The 18,964-nt window shown below is 41.5% G+C and overlaps 1 protein-coding gene across 1 annotated transcript in view; it reads left to right on the forward strand.

The window, feature by feature from the left end:
• Positions 1 to 18,964, forward strand: part of fryl (furry homolog, like) — a 345,361-nt gene that overhangs the window by 143,228 nt on the left and 183,169 nt on the right. The window contains exons 7-13 of the mRNA XM_069924697.1: positions 4,942 to 5,022; positions 5,830 to 5,998; positions 6,968 to 7,060; positions 7,489 to 7,587; positions 8,220 to 8,321; positions 16,125 to 16,228; positions 17,975 to 18,083. Of these exons, the coding sequence (XP_069780798.1) occupies positions 4,942 to 5,022; positions 5,830 to 5,998; positions 6,968 to 7,060; positions 7,489 to 7,587; positions 8,220 to 8,321; positions 16,125 to 16,228; positions 17,975 to 18,083 (757 nt within the window). The remainder of the gene's footprint in view (positions 1 to 4,941; positions 5,023 to 5,829; positions 5,999 to 6,967; positions 7,061 to 7,488; positions 7,588 to 8,219; positions 8,322 to 16,124; positions 16,229 to 17,974; positions 18,084 to 18,964) is intronic.

Below are 18,964 nucleotides of genomic sequence, written 5' to 3' on the forward strand. Positions count from 1 at the left end.
GTACATGATACGCAAGAGTGGAGAAGAACAACAGGTGCACCAAAGCCTTGGAAAATGAGACTGGTTTATTGCTCTGTCTATCACGCTTATATGGGCTCCTGGCACTGACATCAGGGCCAGCGTCATTGGAGTGCTGGCCATTTTGCAGGCCAGTTCGTGTCTCGGCACACAACCTAATTGATGTTACTGTTAACACTTCAGAAATTTGTTGATGCTTAAGAGCAATCAATTGGCAATCATATGCTGAATGGACTTGTTCAACTTCTTTTGCAAAGTACTTTCCTCAGAAATGTTTCAGGTTGTTAGATAATTGTCAGTGTTATAACTGTACTGGAACGGATTTACATGGCTATTTCTGGTCCACGTTTTCAATAGTACCTCTGTGACTTCAACTGCCCTAAACTTCTTTTGGTATTCTAAACTTTTTCTTGATGTCACTTGAAGTGAGTTGAAAAAACTGAGAGATGGCCTTTATTGATGGAAACCTTGAGAAGTGGCTGAGTTGATCATTTACTCCCTATTTTACATTGAAGATAATCGTGCACATTTCAATCTTTTCTATAACCCTTTTTCCACTGGTGCATTGTCCCAGGAATTAATGGGGAATTAACTGGGACAGGGTCCAGTGTAAAAAGGAAACAGTTAGCACACTATGTCAAATGGCATCATTTCACACCAGGGATCGGCGGCCTCCATTCCTAATCATATCCCCAGTGTCAGTTTACACCGGCGTGCCGATGAAACCAGTGGATAAAGGACAGCAGAAAGTCACCCATTTCCAGTTGAAGGTAGAACACTCCAATCCCCGGGGATGAGTATGTTCAATGGAAAAGCAGTCACTGTCCCAGTTAAAAGTCGCCCAGTTGAAACAGCACAAATGGCTTTCTATTCCGGGACACTGCATGGCCAATTAACTGGGATGTCAGTGGAAAAAGAGCTAATGGTACACTTGCTGGGCTTAGTTATTGAAGATGTTTATAATTATTATGGACTTCTAAACTAGGGAAAAAACATCAAAAAAATTGATACAATTTTTTGATAGACCACAGGATAGCATTGGTAGACTAGCAAAATGGCTAATGAAGTTAAATGTGGATCAATGAGAATAGAATGAGAAAGGAACTATACCTTCAGTGATGAAATTTAAAGTGCACGAAGAGAAAGAGTTATGAAGAAATATGAAAAATTACCTCTCTTGAAAGGAACAGAGAAAGATAAGGTGGAGACCTCCATCAGTAATAAACATTATTGTGATAGGCAATATTGGATATCCTTGCCAACACAACTAGTCAACACACAATTGCTAGGCATCTTTCAAGGATGACTGTTTGCATTTTTTAAAAAATCCATAGCATTCACCATATTTCACAAATATGGCTGGAATGTAAAAGCTAGTATTCCAAAACACTTTCAACTTGCATAGAAAATAGGTGTAGAAGTAGGCCATTTGGCCCTTCAAGCCTACACCGCCATTCATTATGATCATGGCTGATCAGTACCCAGTTCCTGCCTTCTCCCCATTCCCCCTAATCCCCTCTTAAATATTGACAGGGAACCAGCCTCAACTACTTTCTGTGGCAAAGAATTCAACACATTTACCACTCTCTGAGAGAAGAAATGTTTCCTCATCTCAGACCTAAAAAACCTCCCCCTTATCCTTAAACTATGGCCCCTAGTTCTGGTTTTTTGCAGCATTGGAAACAACCTTCCAGTGTCTAGTCTGCCTAAACCCTTAAGAATTTTATGTTTCTACAAGATCCCCCCTCAATCTTCTAAATTCCAGAGAATACAAGCCTAGTCTTTCCAACCTTTCTTCATATGCGAGTCCCTCCATCCCCAGTATCAGCCTAGTGAACCTTCTCTGCACCCCCTCCAAGGCAAGGATATCCTTCCTCAGATAAGGCGACCAAAACTGCACTTCAGGTGGGGTCTCACCAAGGCCCTGTACAGCTGCAGCAGGATCTCCCTATTCCTGTACTCAAATTCTCTCGCTATGAATGCCAAGATACCATCCGCCCTCCTCACTGCCTGCACGTCCACTTTCAACGACTGATGCACAGCAACACCCAAGTCTTGCTGCATCTCCCCTTTTCCTAAACAGATACCATTTAAATGATAATCCTCTTTCCTGTTCTCATCTCCAAAATGGATAACCTCGCATTAATCCACATTAAAATGCATCTGCCACATCCTGGCCCACTCGCCTAACTTGTCCAAATCACCCTGCACTCTCCTAGCATCCTCCACACAGCTAACCCTGCCACCCAACTTCGTATCGTCTGCAAATTTTGAGATACTGCTATCTATTCCCACATCTAAGTCGTTGATATATATCGTAAACAACTGCAGCCCCAGCACTGAGCCCTGCGGTACCCCACCAGTCACTGGCTGCTATTCTGAAAAGAACCCATTTATTCCTACTCTTTACTTCCTGTCCCTCAACCAGTTCTCTATCAACCTTAATACCATACCTCCTATACTATGCTCTTTAAGTTTATACGCTAGTCTTCTGTGCGGAACCTTATCAAACGCCTTACTAAAGTCCAGTTATACCACATCCGCTGGTTCTCCCCTATCCACTCTACTGGTTACATCCTCAAAAAAAACTCTATTAGATTTGTCAGGCTTGATTTCCCCTTCACAAAACCATACTGACTCTGTGCGATGATACCACTACTTTCCAAATGTGCTGCAATTGCATCTTTAATGACCACTTCTAGCACCTTCCCTACTACCGATGTCAGGCTAACTGGTCTGTAGTTTCCCGATTTCTCTCTCTCCTCTTCAACCTTACCAGTTTGGTTCACCCAATCTACATGTAGATTAAAGTCACCCATTACAACTGCCGTCCCTTTGTTACACACATTGCTAATTTCCTTCATGACTCCTTCACTAACCTCACTGCTACTGTTAGGCGACCTGTACACTACTCCCACTAGCGTCTTCTTGCCCCTTAGTGTTTCGCAGCTCTACCCATATGGATTCCACATCTTCTACACAGATGTCCTTCCTTTCTATGGCATTCACCTCTTCCCTAGCCAACAGGGCTACCCCACCTCCTTTTCCATTCTGTTTATCCCTCCTGAATGTAGAGTAACCCTGTATGTTGAGCTCCCAGTCACATTTCCCCTGAAGCCACATCTCTGTTTTCAATTCGTCCACTTTATTACAAATGCTCCTTGCATTGAGACACGGAGCCTTCAGCCTTTCTTTAGTCACACTCTTATCCCTTTTATCATCATGTAAATAAATAGCTCTTTTGATTTTTCCACCCACTTTTACTTGCCTGCCACAAATGCTTTTCAACTTGCTACCTTTTGCTTCTATTCTCATTTTACACCCCTTGACTCTCTGGACGGTCCTATTCCCCTGCCACTTTAGTTGAAACCTTCCCCAACAGCGCTAGCAAACAAACCCCCAAGAAAATTGGTCCCGGCCCTGCTCAGATGCAGACCGTCTTGTTTGTACCAGTCCCATCTGCCCCAGAACCAGTTCCAATGCTCCAAGAATCTGAAACCTTCCCTCCTAGACCACTTTTCAAGCCATAAATTCATTCTAGCTATCTTGTTGTTCCTACTCTGACTAGCTCGTGGCACGGGTAACAATCCAGAGGTTGTTACCTTTGAGGTCCTACTCCTCAATTTTCTTCCTAAATCCATCTTGTAGGACCTCATCCTTTTTTTTCCTATGTCGTTGGTACCGATATGGACCATGTCAGCTGGCTATTCTCCCTCCCCTTCCAAAATGTCCTGCAGCTGCTCCGAGACATCCTTGACCTTTGCACCAGGGAGGCAACACACCATCCGGGAGTCTCGTTTGTAGCCACAGAAACTCCTACCTATTCCCCTTACAATGGAATCCCCTATGACTATTGCCCTACCACTCTTTTTCCTGGACAGCAGCACCACCCACAGTGCCATGAACCTGGCTACTGCTGCCTACTCCTGGTGAGCCATCTGCCCCAACAGCATATCTGTTCTGTTGGTCACCCAGTCCCTAACCTTCTCTACCCTCTGAAACTGCAGTGTGGCCAACTCACTAAAGGTGCTATCCACCAGCATCTCAGCATCCCAGATGCTCTAGAGTGAGTCCATGAGCAGCTCCATTGCCAACATGCAGTCAATCAGGAGCTGCAGCTGGACACATTTCCTGCACACGTAGTCTCCAGGGACATTGACAGTATCCCTGAGTTCCCATATAGCACAGGAGGAGCATGACACAGGTCTGAGATCTCCTGCCATACCTGAAACAAACTCATTAAACTAATGCAGTAAATAAAAAGAAAGAAATACTCACCAAACTCTTTCCTCTGCCTTTCTGTGTCGAAACCTCTTGGGTCAAACCCTCGACGCTCTAATTCCCACTCCTTCACTCGGCCACTCTCAGATCTTTTCCTATCTTTATCTACTGCTAGTGAGTGAAATATACCTACTGTGCACCCTTACACAATCAACTCAATTTCCTACACCTGTGCTCTCTATCTAATCACTGCCTCAACAATAAATTATTACCTCTTAACCGACCCTTGGACTTAAATAAATAGATCGCTCCTCCAACCCCCTACTCCATTTACCCATTCCCTTGTTTAAATAAATAAACAAACAGTTCGCAAGCCCACTACTTACAGTTTTCCAGCGACGCTCTCCCCTCCTGCCTTCGCACCGACTGGACTGCATTTTTGGAATAGAAGGAATGCTGCTAATGGGGGGTTGTTGTTGGCAGGTGACATTTATCCCCACTCTTCATTTAGAAAATGCCATATATCTTGGGTGATGTAAAAGTTCAAATAGCTCTTTATTTTCTTAACAAAATCAAAGTTACATTATTGCCTCATTATTTGCATGATTCTGCTTTTTATTTTTCTTGTTTAAATGTGGTCCATTTGCTTTTGTTTGCAATTTGGCTCTTCCATGCATTTTTATTTCATCTATTCTTCCACAGGTATTCAGGACCCAACACTGGGAACATGCATATTATTGCAGATTTGTATGCAGAGGTGATTGGAATTCTTGCACAATCGAAGTAAGTATCAGTATTTCATCTTTTGCATTCTTAGTCATTCCTGACTTTACCCAGAAATGGGGAAATAAGGCCCAAGACTCTTATTTTTATCCATAAAATTAACAGATGTGTTCAGAAATAACTAAAGCAGGGTTTGTTTCCTAGGTAATTTAAAATTTACTTGTCCAAATTCAGTCTAAATTAGTGTTCATCCAGTAAACTTTATGCAGGTAATCTTCAATTGTCTTCCAGACTGAGAAATGTTCTCTTAATGTCAAAAAACAAGTTAGCAGTATTGAAAGATGAAATTAATTGTCATGTCATCAATAAGCAAATATAACATGCATCCATTTTAAATTTAATTTTTTTTTTAATTTGGAGAAACAGCATGGTAACAGCTCCTTCCACCCCACACTGTCCAAATACACCAATTAACTGACAAACCCTGTATGTTTTTGGAGGGTGGGAGAAAACCTACACACACATGGAGAGAACATACAAACTCCTTACAGATCGGGCCACATTTGAACCCGAGTCATGAAACCGTAATAGCATTGTGCTAACCATGCCAGCCTTGCAATTTAAGTCAATGCTCTTTTCCTAATACAGGCACAGAGTTTAACAGTGATTTTAAGATTATGAGTTTGCATCCAAGTGACTTGTAGAAAACTGAAAACAAAGATGAGAAAAACTACTCATGGAAGGGTTGGGAGAAACATTGTTTGCAGTATGTCTGGAATAAACCTTTCAATAGCATTTTGAGAATGCTTAATACTATTTATCTATGTAGCTAAGTACACTCAAGTAATTGATTTCAACTTATTTTAGATTTCAGGCTGTTAGAAAAAAGTTTATGACTGAGCTGAAGGAACTACGTCATAAAGAGCAGAGTCCTCATATAGTGCAAAGCATCATTAGTTTAATTATGGGAATGAAGTTCTTTCGGGTCAAAATGTATCCAGTGGAGGACTTTGAAGCTTCCTTTCAGTTCATGCAGGTACTCTTAGACTTTAAAAAAAATATTTTAAATTTATTTTTACTTGTGCTTAAACCTCCTGTTCAATTATAACTGAGGTTTGAGAAAATTATAATGTATTGTTTATTTTTCCAATGCTCCCTGACCTGCTGAGTATTTACGACATTTTTAGTTTTAGTTTTAGATTTTAGACATCTACAATGTTTTAGTTTTTTTCTTCCTTTAATTGCCTGTAGAGGAGATGATTTTTTAAATGGAGTCCTTTTGTAGTACCATTTGCTTCATACTATTTCAATTTTTGAATGCTTCAGAATATGTTATAACTTTTTAGGTGGGTTTGTAAGAGCTGCTTATATTTTTAGCTTTTTATTTAGTAGACTTATTCCAGTGTAAACATTATTATCTTTCCTCCTTGTTTATATTACATTAGCTCTGCAAGATAATTTGAAATGTGAGCTTTATTGAATAGGTGAAGAATAAATTGTGGGAATTATGTTTAAAAACTTTTCCTGTAAGACTTCTATATCATTGCCAAATATGGGAGGTTCTTCTATTGCTTGAAGTATGTTTCTGGATAGGGTGTGATTCTATTCGATTAATCAATCTCATTCAAAGCAAATGATCAATGCAAAGGCAGAATTAATCATGTCAACAAAAATTATCAATAAAACTTGGGTTCCCTCTGGTCAGTGTAGATCAACTCGCGCTCACTGCTGACCAAAACCTCTCTGCACATCCTCATGTGGATTGTGTAAGATGGAGGAGAGGTAGAGTAGATTTAATACAAACAGAAAAGGAGACAGAAATAAAATCACAGGATACTGGATTTATTTCTCTTTCTATTTCCAGATTTCCCCAATTCTAATGAAATATTATGAATAGTTAATTCCTTTTTTCCAAAGATTTTTTTGCTTGCTGTCGCCATTGTTTTCTGTAATTAATTGTTCTTTGTTAATAGAGTTCTGACCTGACTTTTTTTTTAAAAAACAGGAATGTGCCCAGTATTTCCATGAAGTGAAAGATAAAGATGTAAAACATGCACTAGCTGGACTCTTTGTGGAAATTCTGATACCTGTGGCTGCTGTAAGCTTAATATTTCTTCCTCTTATTCGTTTGTAAAGAAATGCTTGGGTGGCAACTTGCCAATGTTGTTGCCTTGCAGTTTTTAGAGAGCTGGGGGTTAATTATACAAATAGTTTGTCATGTGCCATTAACATTGCAAAAGTCAAATATGTAAATGGTGATGTTCACTGAAAATTGCGAAACCACTTGTAACACTATTAAATCACATTCATTAATGACAAAAGCAATAAGTAAGATGACAAAATTGATATGCCAGAAATCTTTAGTCAGCAAAAGAATGAAAAAGCAATGAGTTAGGATGTCAAAACATTTTCAAATTTTGGAAATAACAATGACAGGGACTTCAATGTAATTGTCCAAACTTAATTCATTTCAGGTTAATTGAAACTTACATTTGCAGATTATACTTTGTCAACAATTTTTTTTAGGCTGTTAAAAATGAAGTGAATGTGCCATGTCTCAAGAATTTTGTAGAGATGCTGTATCAGACCACGTTTGAACTTTCATCAAGAAAAAAACATTCATTGGTAAGTATTATGATTATTTTTTAAATTCCCTTTGGCCAACAATGCAATCAGAATTCCTTCACACACTACTGTGGGAAATTTGTTAGAACACATGTTAAGAATAAGTTGAGAATCAATGGCAGGGAAAAGAGGGAGTTGCCAAAGAGAAATTTCATAAGGGCAATTTTCTAGGAAAACTATCTCTCGTAATCCAGGGGTAATATACTGCATATGAAAGAAATGGATTTACAGTTTTGTTTTATGTGATTTGAGTTAAACCCTGCAGTCTTGCAGAGGAGTAAATATTTTAAAATATTGAATTAGGTAATTTTGAATTATAAATAAAGATTCAATTCAAAAACATTTTTGAATTGAGAGTTAATAATGATCATTGCGTTTCATGGTCTTCATTAAAAACATCTCCATGTTATTTAACAAAACTCTACTCTTCTGTAACTTCTACCATTTATTGCTTTGATTAATTTCATGATATCTGTATCTGCTCAGTGATCTTTTATTCTTTGTTTTTGCAGGCCCTATACCCATTGGTTACCTGCCTGTTGTGTGTCAGTCAAAAGCAGTTCTTTCTCAACAACTGGCACATATTCCTTCAGCTCATCTGCTCAGTGATCTTTTATTCTTTGTTTTTGCAGGCCCTATACCCATTGGTTACCTGCCTGTTGTGTGTCAGTCAAAAGCAGTTCTTTCTCAACAACTGGCACATATTCCTTCAGCATTGTCTTTCTCATTTAAAGGTAGGGAAAGAGCAGTGAACAAAACATGTTTGATCAACAAGTATGTATTTAAGAATTCCATTGAAAATAAATCCACAAAATGAAAGTAGTTGATAACACTTGGGCCAAACAAGCTATCAGAATGAAAGATAGATGTTTGAATTTTGCATGCATGTCGCTGGCCTGAATATTGTGATCTTAACGATGTTGGAATTTTAAAAATTAATTGTCATGGCTTAATTTCATTTCCTATAATTTTTGTTTTTCCATTTTAATTGTTTTGATTATAATTTTTGGACAACTTTATTTTTCTACGTAAATACTAATAAAATTCCAGAGATCATTATCCCTTATTTGATTTCCATTTATCCACTTTTGATTTAAACTTTTTGAAAAATAAGGCAACACATCTGGACCAATGCCGAATAAAAATGTTGATCTTTGTCAATGCCTGATACTTGTTTAATGCTCTGTCTTGTTTATGTGCTTATGTTTGGAATTTTCTTACTTTCTGATTTGTGTTACAATCAAATAATATTTTAAAGTAGAATTGGAACTAAACTTCAAATTTCTTATAGTTTGACATGAGGCATGATTTTTTTTATTTTCTGTTGTAAATTCCAACAGGACTTTTATCTTCATTGTGCATGCTTATTCATGGCTGCGGATGTATATCCTGTTTTGAAATCGCAACTAACTCGCCATATAATTATGCTTGTATTTGGCATCAAGAAATCTCTTCAAGAGAGGAGCAAGATGCTTATAATATTTATAGCATATTTCATAATTGTTTATCATATTTTCTGAAATAATTATTTTGTATGATTGTTTTAACTGTGAAAATACATTGCAGTGCTTCATGTTATTTGCCATAAGCTGTTTACTTTGCTATTTGTTCTATCTAACTTTGTCCATCAAAGGCAAGTAAGAATTTATGTTTGTGCTTTGTTCCCCATCTAACATGCATGGACATCCCATTCTCATGCTTGTTTATGTTTTGCTGTCTTGCATTGCTTTATTTAGATGCCATCTAACAACACTATCAGAAAGCAAATAGAAACATTACAGGTGAGTGAGTATGCATGGATCAAGTTTTCAAGCGTACAATTGAGGAAATTAATTTAAAAACAAAGAATGAATCTCAAAAGAAATCAGCGGCTTTACATGATTTTTGGAATCAACTGCAAGCTATCACAAGAGATTGAAGTGTGAAGTGACTTGACTCAGGTCTTCAACATTAGATTTCAGATTTATTGTCAGAGGACATAAATGACATCACACAACCCTGAGATACTTTTTCTGTAGGTGAGGTAGAATTACCACTTATTGGTAGTGCAAAAAGAACTGTACATAGCCTAAACATGGAAACAATTAAAGAACTGTAAACAGATAATGAATGTAAACAAACTGAGCAATACAGAGAGAAGAAAAAAAAATCAATAAAGTGCAAAAGTAAGAGTCCGTAAATTAATCCTTAAAAGAGTCTCTGATTGAGTTTGTTGTTGAGAAGCCTGATGGTGGAGGGTAGCAGCTGTTCCTGAACCTGGTGGTGCGAGTCTTGTGGCACCTATACCTCTTTCCTGATGGCAGCAGCGAGGACAGAGCATGTGCTGAGTGGTGTGGATCCTTGATGATTGCTGCTGCTCTCTTGATGGCAGCGTTCCCTGTAGATGTTCTTGAAAGTGGGGAGGGTTTTTCCTGTGATGTCCTGGGCTGTGCCCACTACCTTTTGCAGGACTTAACGCTCAGAGGTATTGGTGTCCCCGTACCAGACTGTGATCCAGGTAGTCAGCACACTTTCCACCACACCTCTAGAAACTTGCCAGGGTTTCTGGTGTCATGCCAAACTTCCGCAAACTCCTGAGGAAGTACAGGCACTGACATGCTTTCTGCACGATGCCATTAGTCTGTTGGGTCCAGGAAAGATCTTCCGAGATAATGATTCACAGGAACTTAAATTTGCTCAGCAAAAACAGAAAACCAAGTGAAACCTCTGATTTCAGAGTTACATCTGCCAAAAATGATTGAGTATAATTGAAATAATTGCCTCATAAAAATAAATCTTAAAAATCTCAATGAATTCTATTTGATTTCCTTGATGCTTTCCTCAAGTGAAAGGAAGGAATGAAAGCATCAAGCCCACATTTAATATAATCATTTAATATAAGATCGTCCCTAATTTATCATATTAATTTATCATAAATCTATAGTAGTCCTAGGTGAATGGAAAAGTAATTGTTTATCTTGATATTTCACTTGCTTTTTAAGATTACAGGTGAGTGAGTATGCATGGATCAAGTTTTCAAGCGTACAATTGAGGAAATTAATTTAAAAACAAAGAATGAATCTCAAAAGAAATCAGCATCTTTACATGTTTTTTGGAATCAACTGCAAGCTATCACAAGAGATTGAAGTGTGAAGTGACTCCTGTTCTATTCTTATGAAATCCCAATAGTATGAGATCTGGCTGCTAGGGTTGATTTTCCCATTAAACTCACAATGATCGCATTTCCCATGATCCTTTTAAATTCATCTTGTTCTCTGGAAAGTTTATTATTACTACTGTGTAAACATTTAAGAAATTATGTTGTTTTATAGTAAAATTACAGATAATCTGCCAGTCTTGCACCACCAAGGGTGCCCCTATGTGAGTTTTACTACGACAGTAATCTTTCGAAATCATACAATATACTATTATAAAATCTAGGCAAAGTCATTGGTTTCCACTTGAAGTTGGCTTTGTATTGTATGATTAACTCTGCTGCCACCAATACTACAGAGAAACAACCCAAGTTTGTCTGAACTTTCCTAATGGCTCATACCCTATGATTCAGACAAAATCTTGCTAGATATCTTCTTTACCATTTCAAAGCCTTCATTCAATAGGATGAGCAGAATTGCACAGAATACTCCAAATACAGCCGAGCTGTAATGGGATTTCCTTAACATTATGATCAGTGCCCTGACCAATAAAGACAAGCATGCCTTACACTTACTCTGTTACCCTATCCATTTGTATGTTACTCAAATTTCAGGGAAAATGGGAAAGTTGAGTGTTTTGGCTTTTCTTCTTTGTTAAATGTTTTTTTCCAATTTTTAGCGAATTTTAAAAAAAATTAAACCTATTTGAAGATGTCTTATGGGCCATGGGGGTTGGCTTCTGCAATTTGAGGGTTAGTCTTTGTAATAAACACTCAATAATTAGTTTGGCCTGCCATGCAGTGAGAGTTTAGTGCAGTTGCCAGGATGGCGCAGTATGGTGATTGTGAGGAACAAATTAGTTTCAGATCCAGTGAAGTTTATATCAAACTAAACAATTAATGTAAAGGCAAAAACTTTGAGGTACTGAAGCTTTAATTGAGAACCATAGTGTTCCTTGCATGCTTTTTCCTGATGTTGAATTTGTGGATTGTTTATTTTTAAATCGAAGGTACAATCTTTGTTTCTCTACTCCCAAAAAGTTGTGTTCGATCTTCTCTCAGTTGATGGTAATAGTGGTAGTGTACATCAACTCATAAGATTCTTATTAATTGGCATGTCTTATTTTAAATTCATGTTCAATGTTGGTAAACCTTTTGTTGATCATAGCAAAGTGAATGGCAGAAGATATTGTGTGGTTTGGTTTGTTGTATTTTTATTTTAGTCACATTGCCAAGAAATTTGTTTGGAATGTGTGATGCAGGATAATTTGTAAAGTTTCAGAAGAAGCTTTCTTGTGATTATTTTTAAGTGGATATTCAACCTTGTGCAATTTAACTTGCATTCTAAATATCAACATACTTGTTTCTGAAATGTAAATTAGAAAACTAACAGCAGTCACTGTGGTGGGTGAGCAGTGTAAAAAGCACAGCCACCACGAGGAGGGTCGTTAACGAATGTTTTATTTGAATCTGCCCTTTAAGGGCAGTGTTGGTTCGGTCACCATATGCGTGATGATGTCACCACGCTGCCTGGGGCACTTGCCGCGCGGTAATTTTGACTGAGGAAGAAACCCTTGACAGCACCATCTTCCCAGGGCTGCCCGCCACATGGCGTTACAAGTGGGTCCGGTTTGCCCTGATCGAGTGTACCGCCACACAACCCCCCCCCCCCCCCAGGACAGGCTACGCATCCCGTCGCTTGGGCCTGGCCATCTGCACCAGCTTTGATAAGTCCAGATGGGCTGCCTTCAGGTAGTTCGTCTGCCCGGTCGGGGCCGGTGATCCTGACCATGAGCAATGCCTTCAGATGCCTGTGGAACCTTTCCACCAGCCCGTTGGACTTTGGGTGGTATGCCGTGGTGCGGTGGAGCTTGACCCCCCCCCCCCCCCAGGAGTTTCGCCATCTGCATTCACAGGGCGGACGTGAATTGTGCACCCCTGTCGCTGGTGATGTGTGCCGGTGCTCTGAATCGGGTGATTCACTGGCTGACTAGAGCTATGGCACATGTCTCTGCAGAGGCCTCCTTGATCGGGATAGCCTCGGGCCATCTCGTGGCGCAGTCCACCACCGTGAAAAGGTAATGCGCCTCCCTGGATACTGGCAAGGGTCCAACGACATCGACGTGGATGTGCTGGAACCTGCGAGCCGCCGAATCGAAGTGTTGGATGGGGGACTGCATATGTTGGTGGACATTGGAGGTCTGGCACCTGGTGCAGTTCCTGGCCAGCTCCGTCACGTCTTTCTTTAGTCCGTGCCATACAAACCGCTCTGTGACCATCCGCACAGTCGTCTTCACCACCGGTTGAGTGAGGTCATGGATCATGCTGAAGACTCTCGCTCTCCAGTGTGGTGGGATTACCGGACGCAGCGTAACTGTCAAAACGTTGCAGAGTAGCGAGTCCGGGCTGTTGGGCACTTGGACATCCTTGAATTCGAGGCCTGAGATTGGCGGTCTGCAGGGATTGTGTATCCGCATCGTTTCTCTGGGCCTGAGCCAGTTGAACGTAGTACAGGCTGGGGGCTAGAGTGTTGATAGCTGGGCGTGAGAGCGCATCCGCCACCACATTGTCCTTGCCGGCCCTGTGCTGGATGTTGGTAGTGAACTCTGATATGTACGAGAGATGGTGCTGTTGTCTGGCGGGCCACGGATCCTTGGCCATTGCCATTGCCTGGGTGAGGAGCTTGTGATCTGTGAAAACTGAACAGCCTGCCCTCCAGAAAGTAATGAAAATGGCAGATGGCCAGGTAGAGCGCCAAGAGCTCCCAGTCAAAGGCGCTGTATTTGAGCTCCAGCAGGCGCAGCTGTTTGCTGAAAAAGACCAGCAGGCACCATTGACAATCGAGCCACTGTTCCAGGACTTCTCTCTCCCCCTCCCCCCCCGCACTGCTGTAGCTGAGGCGTCCTGGATGTACCAGCAACGTTGCTCTGACCAGAGCCTCCTTTGTTGCCACGAACGCTTTGTCCGCTTCTTCCGACCAGGCCAGGGTTTTTTCTTTGGTGGCCATGAACGCATAGTGCGAGCAGCCCTGGGGATGAACTGATGGTAAAAGTTCATCATCCCCACGAACTCCTACAGGCCTTTCAGGGTAGAGGGTTTTGGGAAGTGTTGGACAGCCGCCACTTCTCTGGCGCCAGGGCGGCCCCAGCTGTCGAAATGGTGTGCCCCAAGAACTGGAGGGACTCTCTGCCGAACTGGCATTTGGCCCCAATGACCGTAAGGCCGAAATCCGCAATTCGGGCAAAGAGGGTGTGAAGGTGGGCTTTGTGCTCTTCGCAGTTGCGACTGGCAATCAGTATATCATTCAAGTAGATGAACACAAAGTCCAAATCCTTGCCCACTGTGTCCATGAGGCGCTGGAATATTTGAGCTGCGTCTTTAAACCAAAGGGCATGCAGAGGAACTCGAGGTGGCCAAAGGGGGTGTTGATGGCCGTCTTACCCACGTCGTCTGGATGCACCGGGATCTGATGATATCATCGCACGAGGTCCACTTTGGAGAAAATCCATTGCCATGCAGGTTGGCGGAGAAGTCCTGTATGTGGGACACTGGGTACCTGTCGGGGGTGGTTGCATCGTCCAACCGTCGGTAGTACCCGCAGGGTCTCCAGCCCCAAGACGATTTCAGGACCATGTGGAGCGGCGATGCCCAGGCGCTCTCTGAGAGCCGGACTATTCCCAGCTCCTGAAGCCTGGAGAACTCCTCTTTTGCCTGCTGGAGTTTTTCAGGTGGCAGCCATCTGGGTCTAGCGTCCAACGGGGGGCCTTGCGTGGCGATGTGGTGGAAGACTCCATGCTGGGGCAGGGCGGCGTTGAAGCGCGGCTCCAAGATGGCAGGGAACTTGTGGAGGATGTTGGAGAACTCGTCCCTAGCGGTGGTAATGGCGGCGATTTCGGGCCTGCCGGCATCTGCTGTGTCCAACTGTATGGAGTGGAATGTGTGGGCATTGACCAGCCTCTTGCCCTTCATGTCAACCAGGAGACGGTGAGCCCTCAGGAAGTCAGCCCCCAACAGTGCAGTGCCCACTGAGGCCAGGACGAATCTCTAGAGGAACTTCTTCCTCTCAATCTGAATCTGAGCCCTGCGGGTGCCATAGGTCCTGATGGTGGAGCCATTAGCCGCCTGCAGGGTTGGACCGCAAGATCGGGTGCGAGTCTTTAAGGCCGTGGGGGTGGGGGGGGAGGACGCTCAACTCGGCCCCTGTGTCCAGCAGGAAGCGACAGGTGGTGGATCTGTCTGTAACATGAAGGAGGCTGTTCACATGGCCAGCCATCACAGCCATCAATGGCGGCTGGCCTGGCCGTTTCCCTGAAACCCGCAGGGTTGTCGGCACTTATGGGCTTGCACTCCCCAGCACTGGCTCTCCTCCAGCTTGGTCTTGGGGGCAGCCTGTAGGTGGCTGGGTCCCAGTCGTGTTACCTGTTTGAGGGATGCCTCGTTCTCCCTCTTCGTTCGCCAGAGGGCATCCACGCGGGCCGCTGCTTTTTGCGGGTCTGAGAAGTCCTCATCCGTAAGGTGCAGTTGGATGTCCTACGGCATCTGCTCCAGGAATATCTGGCGAAAGAGAAAACACGGCTTATGGTCTTCCGCCAGGGTCAGCACTGAGGGACTACGGTCCCCAAGCCCATCCAGGTGTAGCAGCCTGGAAGCCCGTTGCTGGGGAGTGAGCCCGAAAGTTCCCAGCAGCAGATCGTTGAGGGAAGTATACTTGCCCATAGCCAGGGGGTGGTGGACGAGGTCATCCACCCTCGCTGCCGTGTCTTGGTCCAGCACGCTCACGACGTGGTAAAACATCGTGGTGTCTGCGGAGATGTTGCGAAGCTGGAATTGCGCTTCCGCTTGCCGAACCACGTTCTTGGGCGGTGGGTCCAAAAGGGGGGAAGCTCGATGGAAACAACGTTAACCTCTGGCGAATCCATGTTACTTGAGTCCAGAAAAACATCTGGGCTTGTTGGCGTCACCACTGTGGTGGTGTGAGCAGTGTAAGAAGCACAGCCACCACGTTGAGGGTCGTTAATAATTGTTTTATTTGAATCTGGTGCATGCCACTTTAAGGGCTGCGTTGGTTCGGTCACCACGTGCGTGATGATGTCACCACACTGCCTAGGGCAGGAAGTTTGAGGAAGAAACCCCCAACGGCGCCATCTTCCCAGGGCTGCCCCGCCAAGTGGCATTACAAGCTGGGCCGGTTTGCCCTGAGCAAGTGTGCCGCAACATCACAATGAAACAAAAATTAACACAGATGAGGACTTGGGTCCTCTGTCATTTAAACAGTTGATTGTATTTATTATACATTCAGTCTGTTTTGTGGATAAATTTGACATCTGTTGGGTAACATGCACATTTGTGGTATCAGTCAATATTTGATAAATAGCAATCAAAACTTTTTGTTTTTCTCCTTTAGAACAAAGATCCCAAAATGTCTCGGGTTGCACTGGAATCACTGTATAGGTTGTTGTGGGTATATGTAATCAGAATAAAATGTGAAAGCAACACTGTGACACAAAGGTAGGTACAGGCATTCTAGAAATTATTCTAGAAATATCAATAAATTGTTGTTAAGCATCTATAAAATTCTGAAACACATTGAGCTGTATTAAAAATTTGGCATGTAGGGGAATGTTTACCTTTAGAACAGGATATGTGATGTTTCTTAGAGTGGATGTGGAGCAGCAGCTGGGAAGGAGATCTGGTGTAACATTTTATAATTCTGTCCCACTTAAAATGCTTAATTTTTACTAAATTTAACATTGGCATTTATCTTTTGTTGCTCTGAGATTGCCAGTTGTATATTCTTGACACCAATTTCTTCTCCGATGGTCACATTCAGAACTACAGACATAAGTCTGCAATTGACTTATGTGTGGTAAAAGAATAACAATGATAAGCTCAAATTATTCAAAAATGCACACATTACAAATGATGACTTGCAGTTTTTAAAGATAAATGTGGAAAAATGTCAACACTTTCAAAAATGATTTTTACATTTCATGTGTAATTCAATTTATTTAAACTTATCCATATGCAAACATTTATATTAGAAACATGAATAGACTACTTGGCATCTCTAGCTGCTCTTCTGATAAGATTATTATTACTTGTTACCTCAAATCCACATTCTTTTGCACTCTCAGAACCTTTCAACTCTGCATCTTAATACAATTCAGTCTTAAAATTTTTCACACTTTCTTCCTCAAAGGATGTTGGAAGCAGAGCTCCAAAGACTTGTATCCCCTGGAAAAATAAATCCCCATATCTCTGCTTAAATGGGTGACTTTTTTTTAAATAAAGTGATTGGTAGTTATAGATTCACCTACAAGATGCAGTATCAAAAATCTGCATCTATTAAATCTACTAAGATTATGGAACATGGAAAGCTGTCCTATGTTATTGAAGGTTAATTATAAAGTCGTTGAGCTGCATATTTCAGGGTAAATGTGGCAGTTCGCCACAACCAAAATATATCCCTGCGTAATAGCAGTTACTTTGGGGTTTTTATGCAAATCCTCATGACCTGAAATTATGGTCAACTTTTCAAAGTAATTTTTCTGTCTCTGCCTTGAAACTTGACCTAGTGCTTGTGCCATAACTTCTGAATTCTACACCACAAAAAAAAGCCCTACAACCAAACTTGTCCATGTCATGCAAACTGGAGAAGTTGATGCCATCTGTTTGGAGGATGCCCATATAGAACATTAGGGTTGTTCCTCCAATTTGCGGATAACTTCGGTTTGGCAGTGCATAAGGCCATAGACGAGAGACATTAACTTCGCCTTCTCCAGTTTCCATTAGTCTGCTTCCCGTCTCTTTTTCTCTCTGTCTCCTTTCCTTCAGCTGTCCACCTCCTTCCCCCTCCATTCAGAGAGCTTCCCCCTACCACTTTCTCAGATTGTTTCTTCTGCCCTCCCACCCATATCCGCTTATGATCTCTTGCCTGTTGATGTATTTTTCTCCCTGTCCATTCTTACCTCCTCTCCTCCCCTCCCTCCACCTTTTTATTCAGGTGTCTGCTTGCCTTGACAAAGGCCTCAGGCCTGAAATGTTGGTCACCCTTTGCTTCCAATGTATGTTGCGTGATCTGGTGAATTTCTACAGCACTTGTATATATTTATTAACATCGCAGAGTCTGCAGACTTTCTTGTTTCTCAATATTATCTTTTTTTTTAATTATTTTATAGGCTACAGTTTCATACATATTCTTCACATAAGTGCTGGTCAAGTTTTAATCTATACTTCATTTTTTTAATTAAACAGTCGCCTTTTGAGTATCGTCTCAGCACTTTTCCCCAAAGGCTCTCGCAGTGTGGTTCCACGTGATACGCCTCTGAACATATTTGTGAAGATCATCCAGTTTATTGCTCAGGTATAGTTTCTCCATTAATTGTCACAGTAATGTTTTTTGTCAATCATAAAATTAAATTTCTGACTTTTATTTTTACCTCCTTTAACCTGGATGAAAAATAATGAAACATGATCTGGTGTAACATTTTATAATTCTGTCCCACTTAAAATGCTTAATTTTTACTAAATTTAACATTGGCATTTATCTTTTGTTGCTCTGAGATTGCCAGTTGTATATTCTTGACACCAATTTCTTCTCCAATGGTCACATTCAGAACTGCAAAATCTGGGCCTTCATGACTGTAATTTGAAAATGGATCCAAAGTTTTTTTTAATATATCAAGCCATCTTAAAAAAGTGGTTGGCATTGACTGAAATGGCAATTCACCCAGCCTGAAAATAACCTGCTCTGGGAATTTCTGCCAAAATTGAATAGGTTAATTTGCACCCAACCTATTCCCAAAACACCAGCCAATAGCAACAGGGAGGGTATGGATGATCATTTACCTACAAGCTCCTCAATAGTATCAGTTTGGGTTCTACCAGGATCATTCAATTCTGGTTATTATAGTTAAAACAATGGAAGAGATTCAATCATAAACTAATGTTGCAGGGAGTTATCAAGGTCATCTTCTTGGCTCTCCCTCTAATGACCTTCCGTATGTTCAGAAAAGAAATGTTTGCTGTTGATTCCATTTGCATCCCTTCGGATCCTCATGTGCATCAAGGCTGGGATGATATTCAGCCATAAATCCAGAAAGTAACTATCCATGAATGTTGAGCACTTACAACTTGGACTCATGAACTTGCCAAGTTCACCATCATAGAAGTTGTATTTGCACAAAATTTTGTATTTATATACATGTGGTTGTACTGAACCCCAAAAGAGCAATTGAGTAGGGT

This window comes from Narcine bancroftii, chromosome 3 (assembly GCF_036971445.1).
Source record: "Narcine bancroftii isolate sNarBan1 chromosome 3, sNarBan1.hap1, whole genome shotgun sequence".
Lineage (NCBI taxonomy): Eukaryota > Metazoa > Chordata > Chondrichthyes > Torpediniformes > Narcinidae > Narcine > Narcine bancroftii.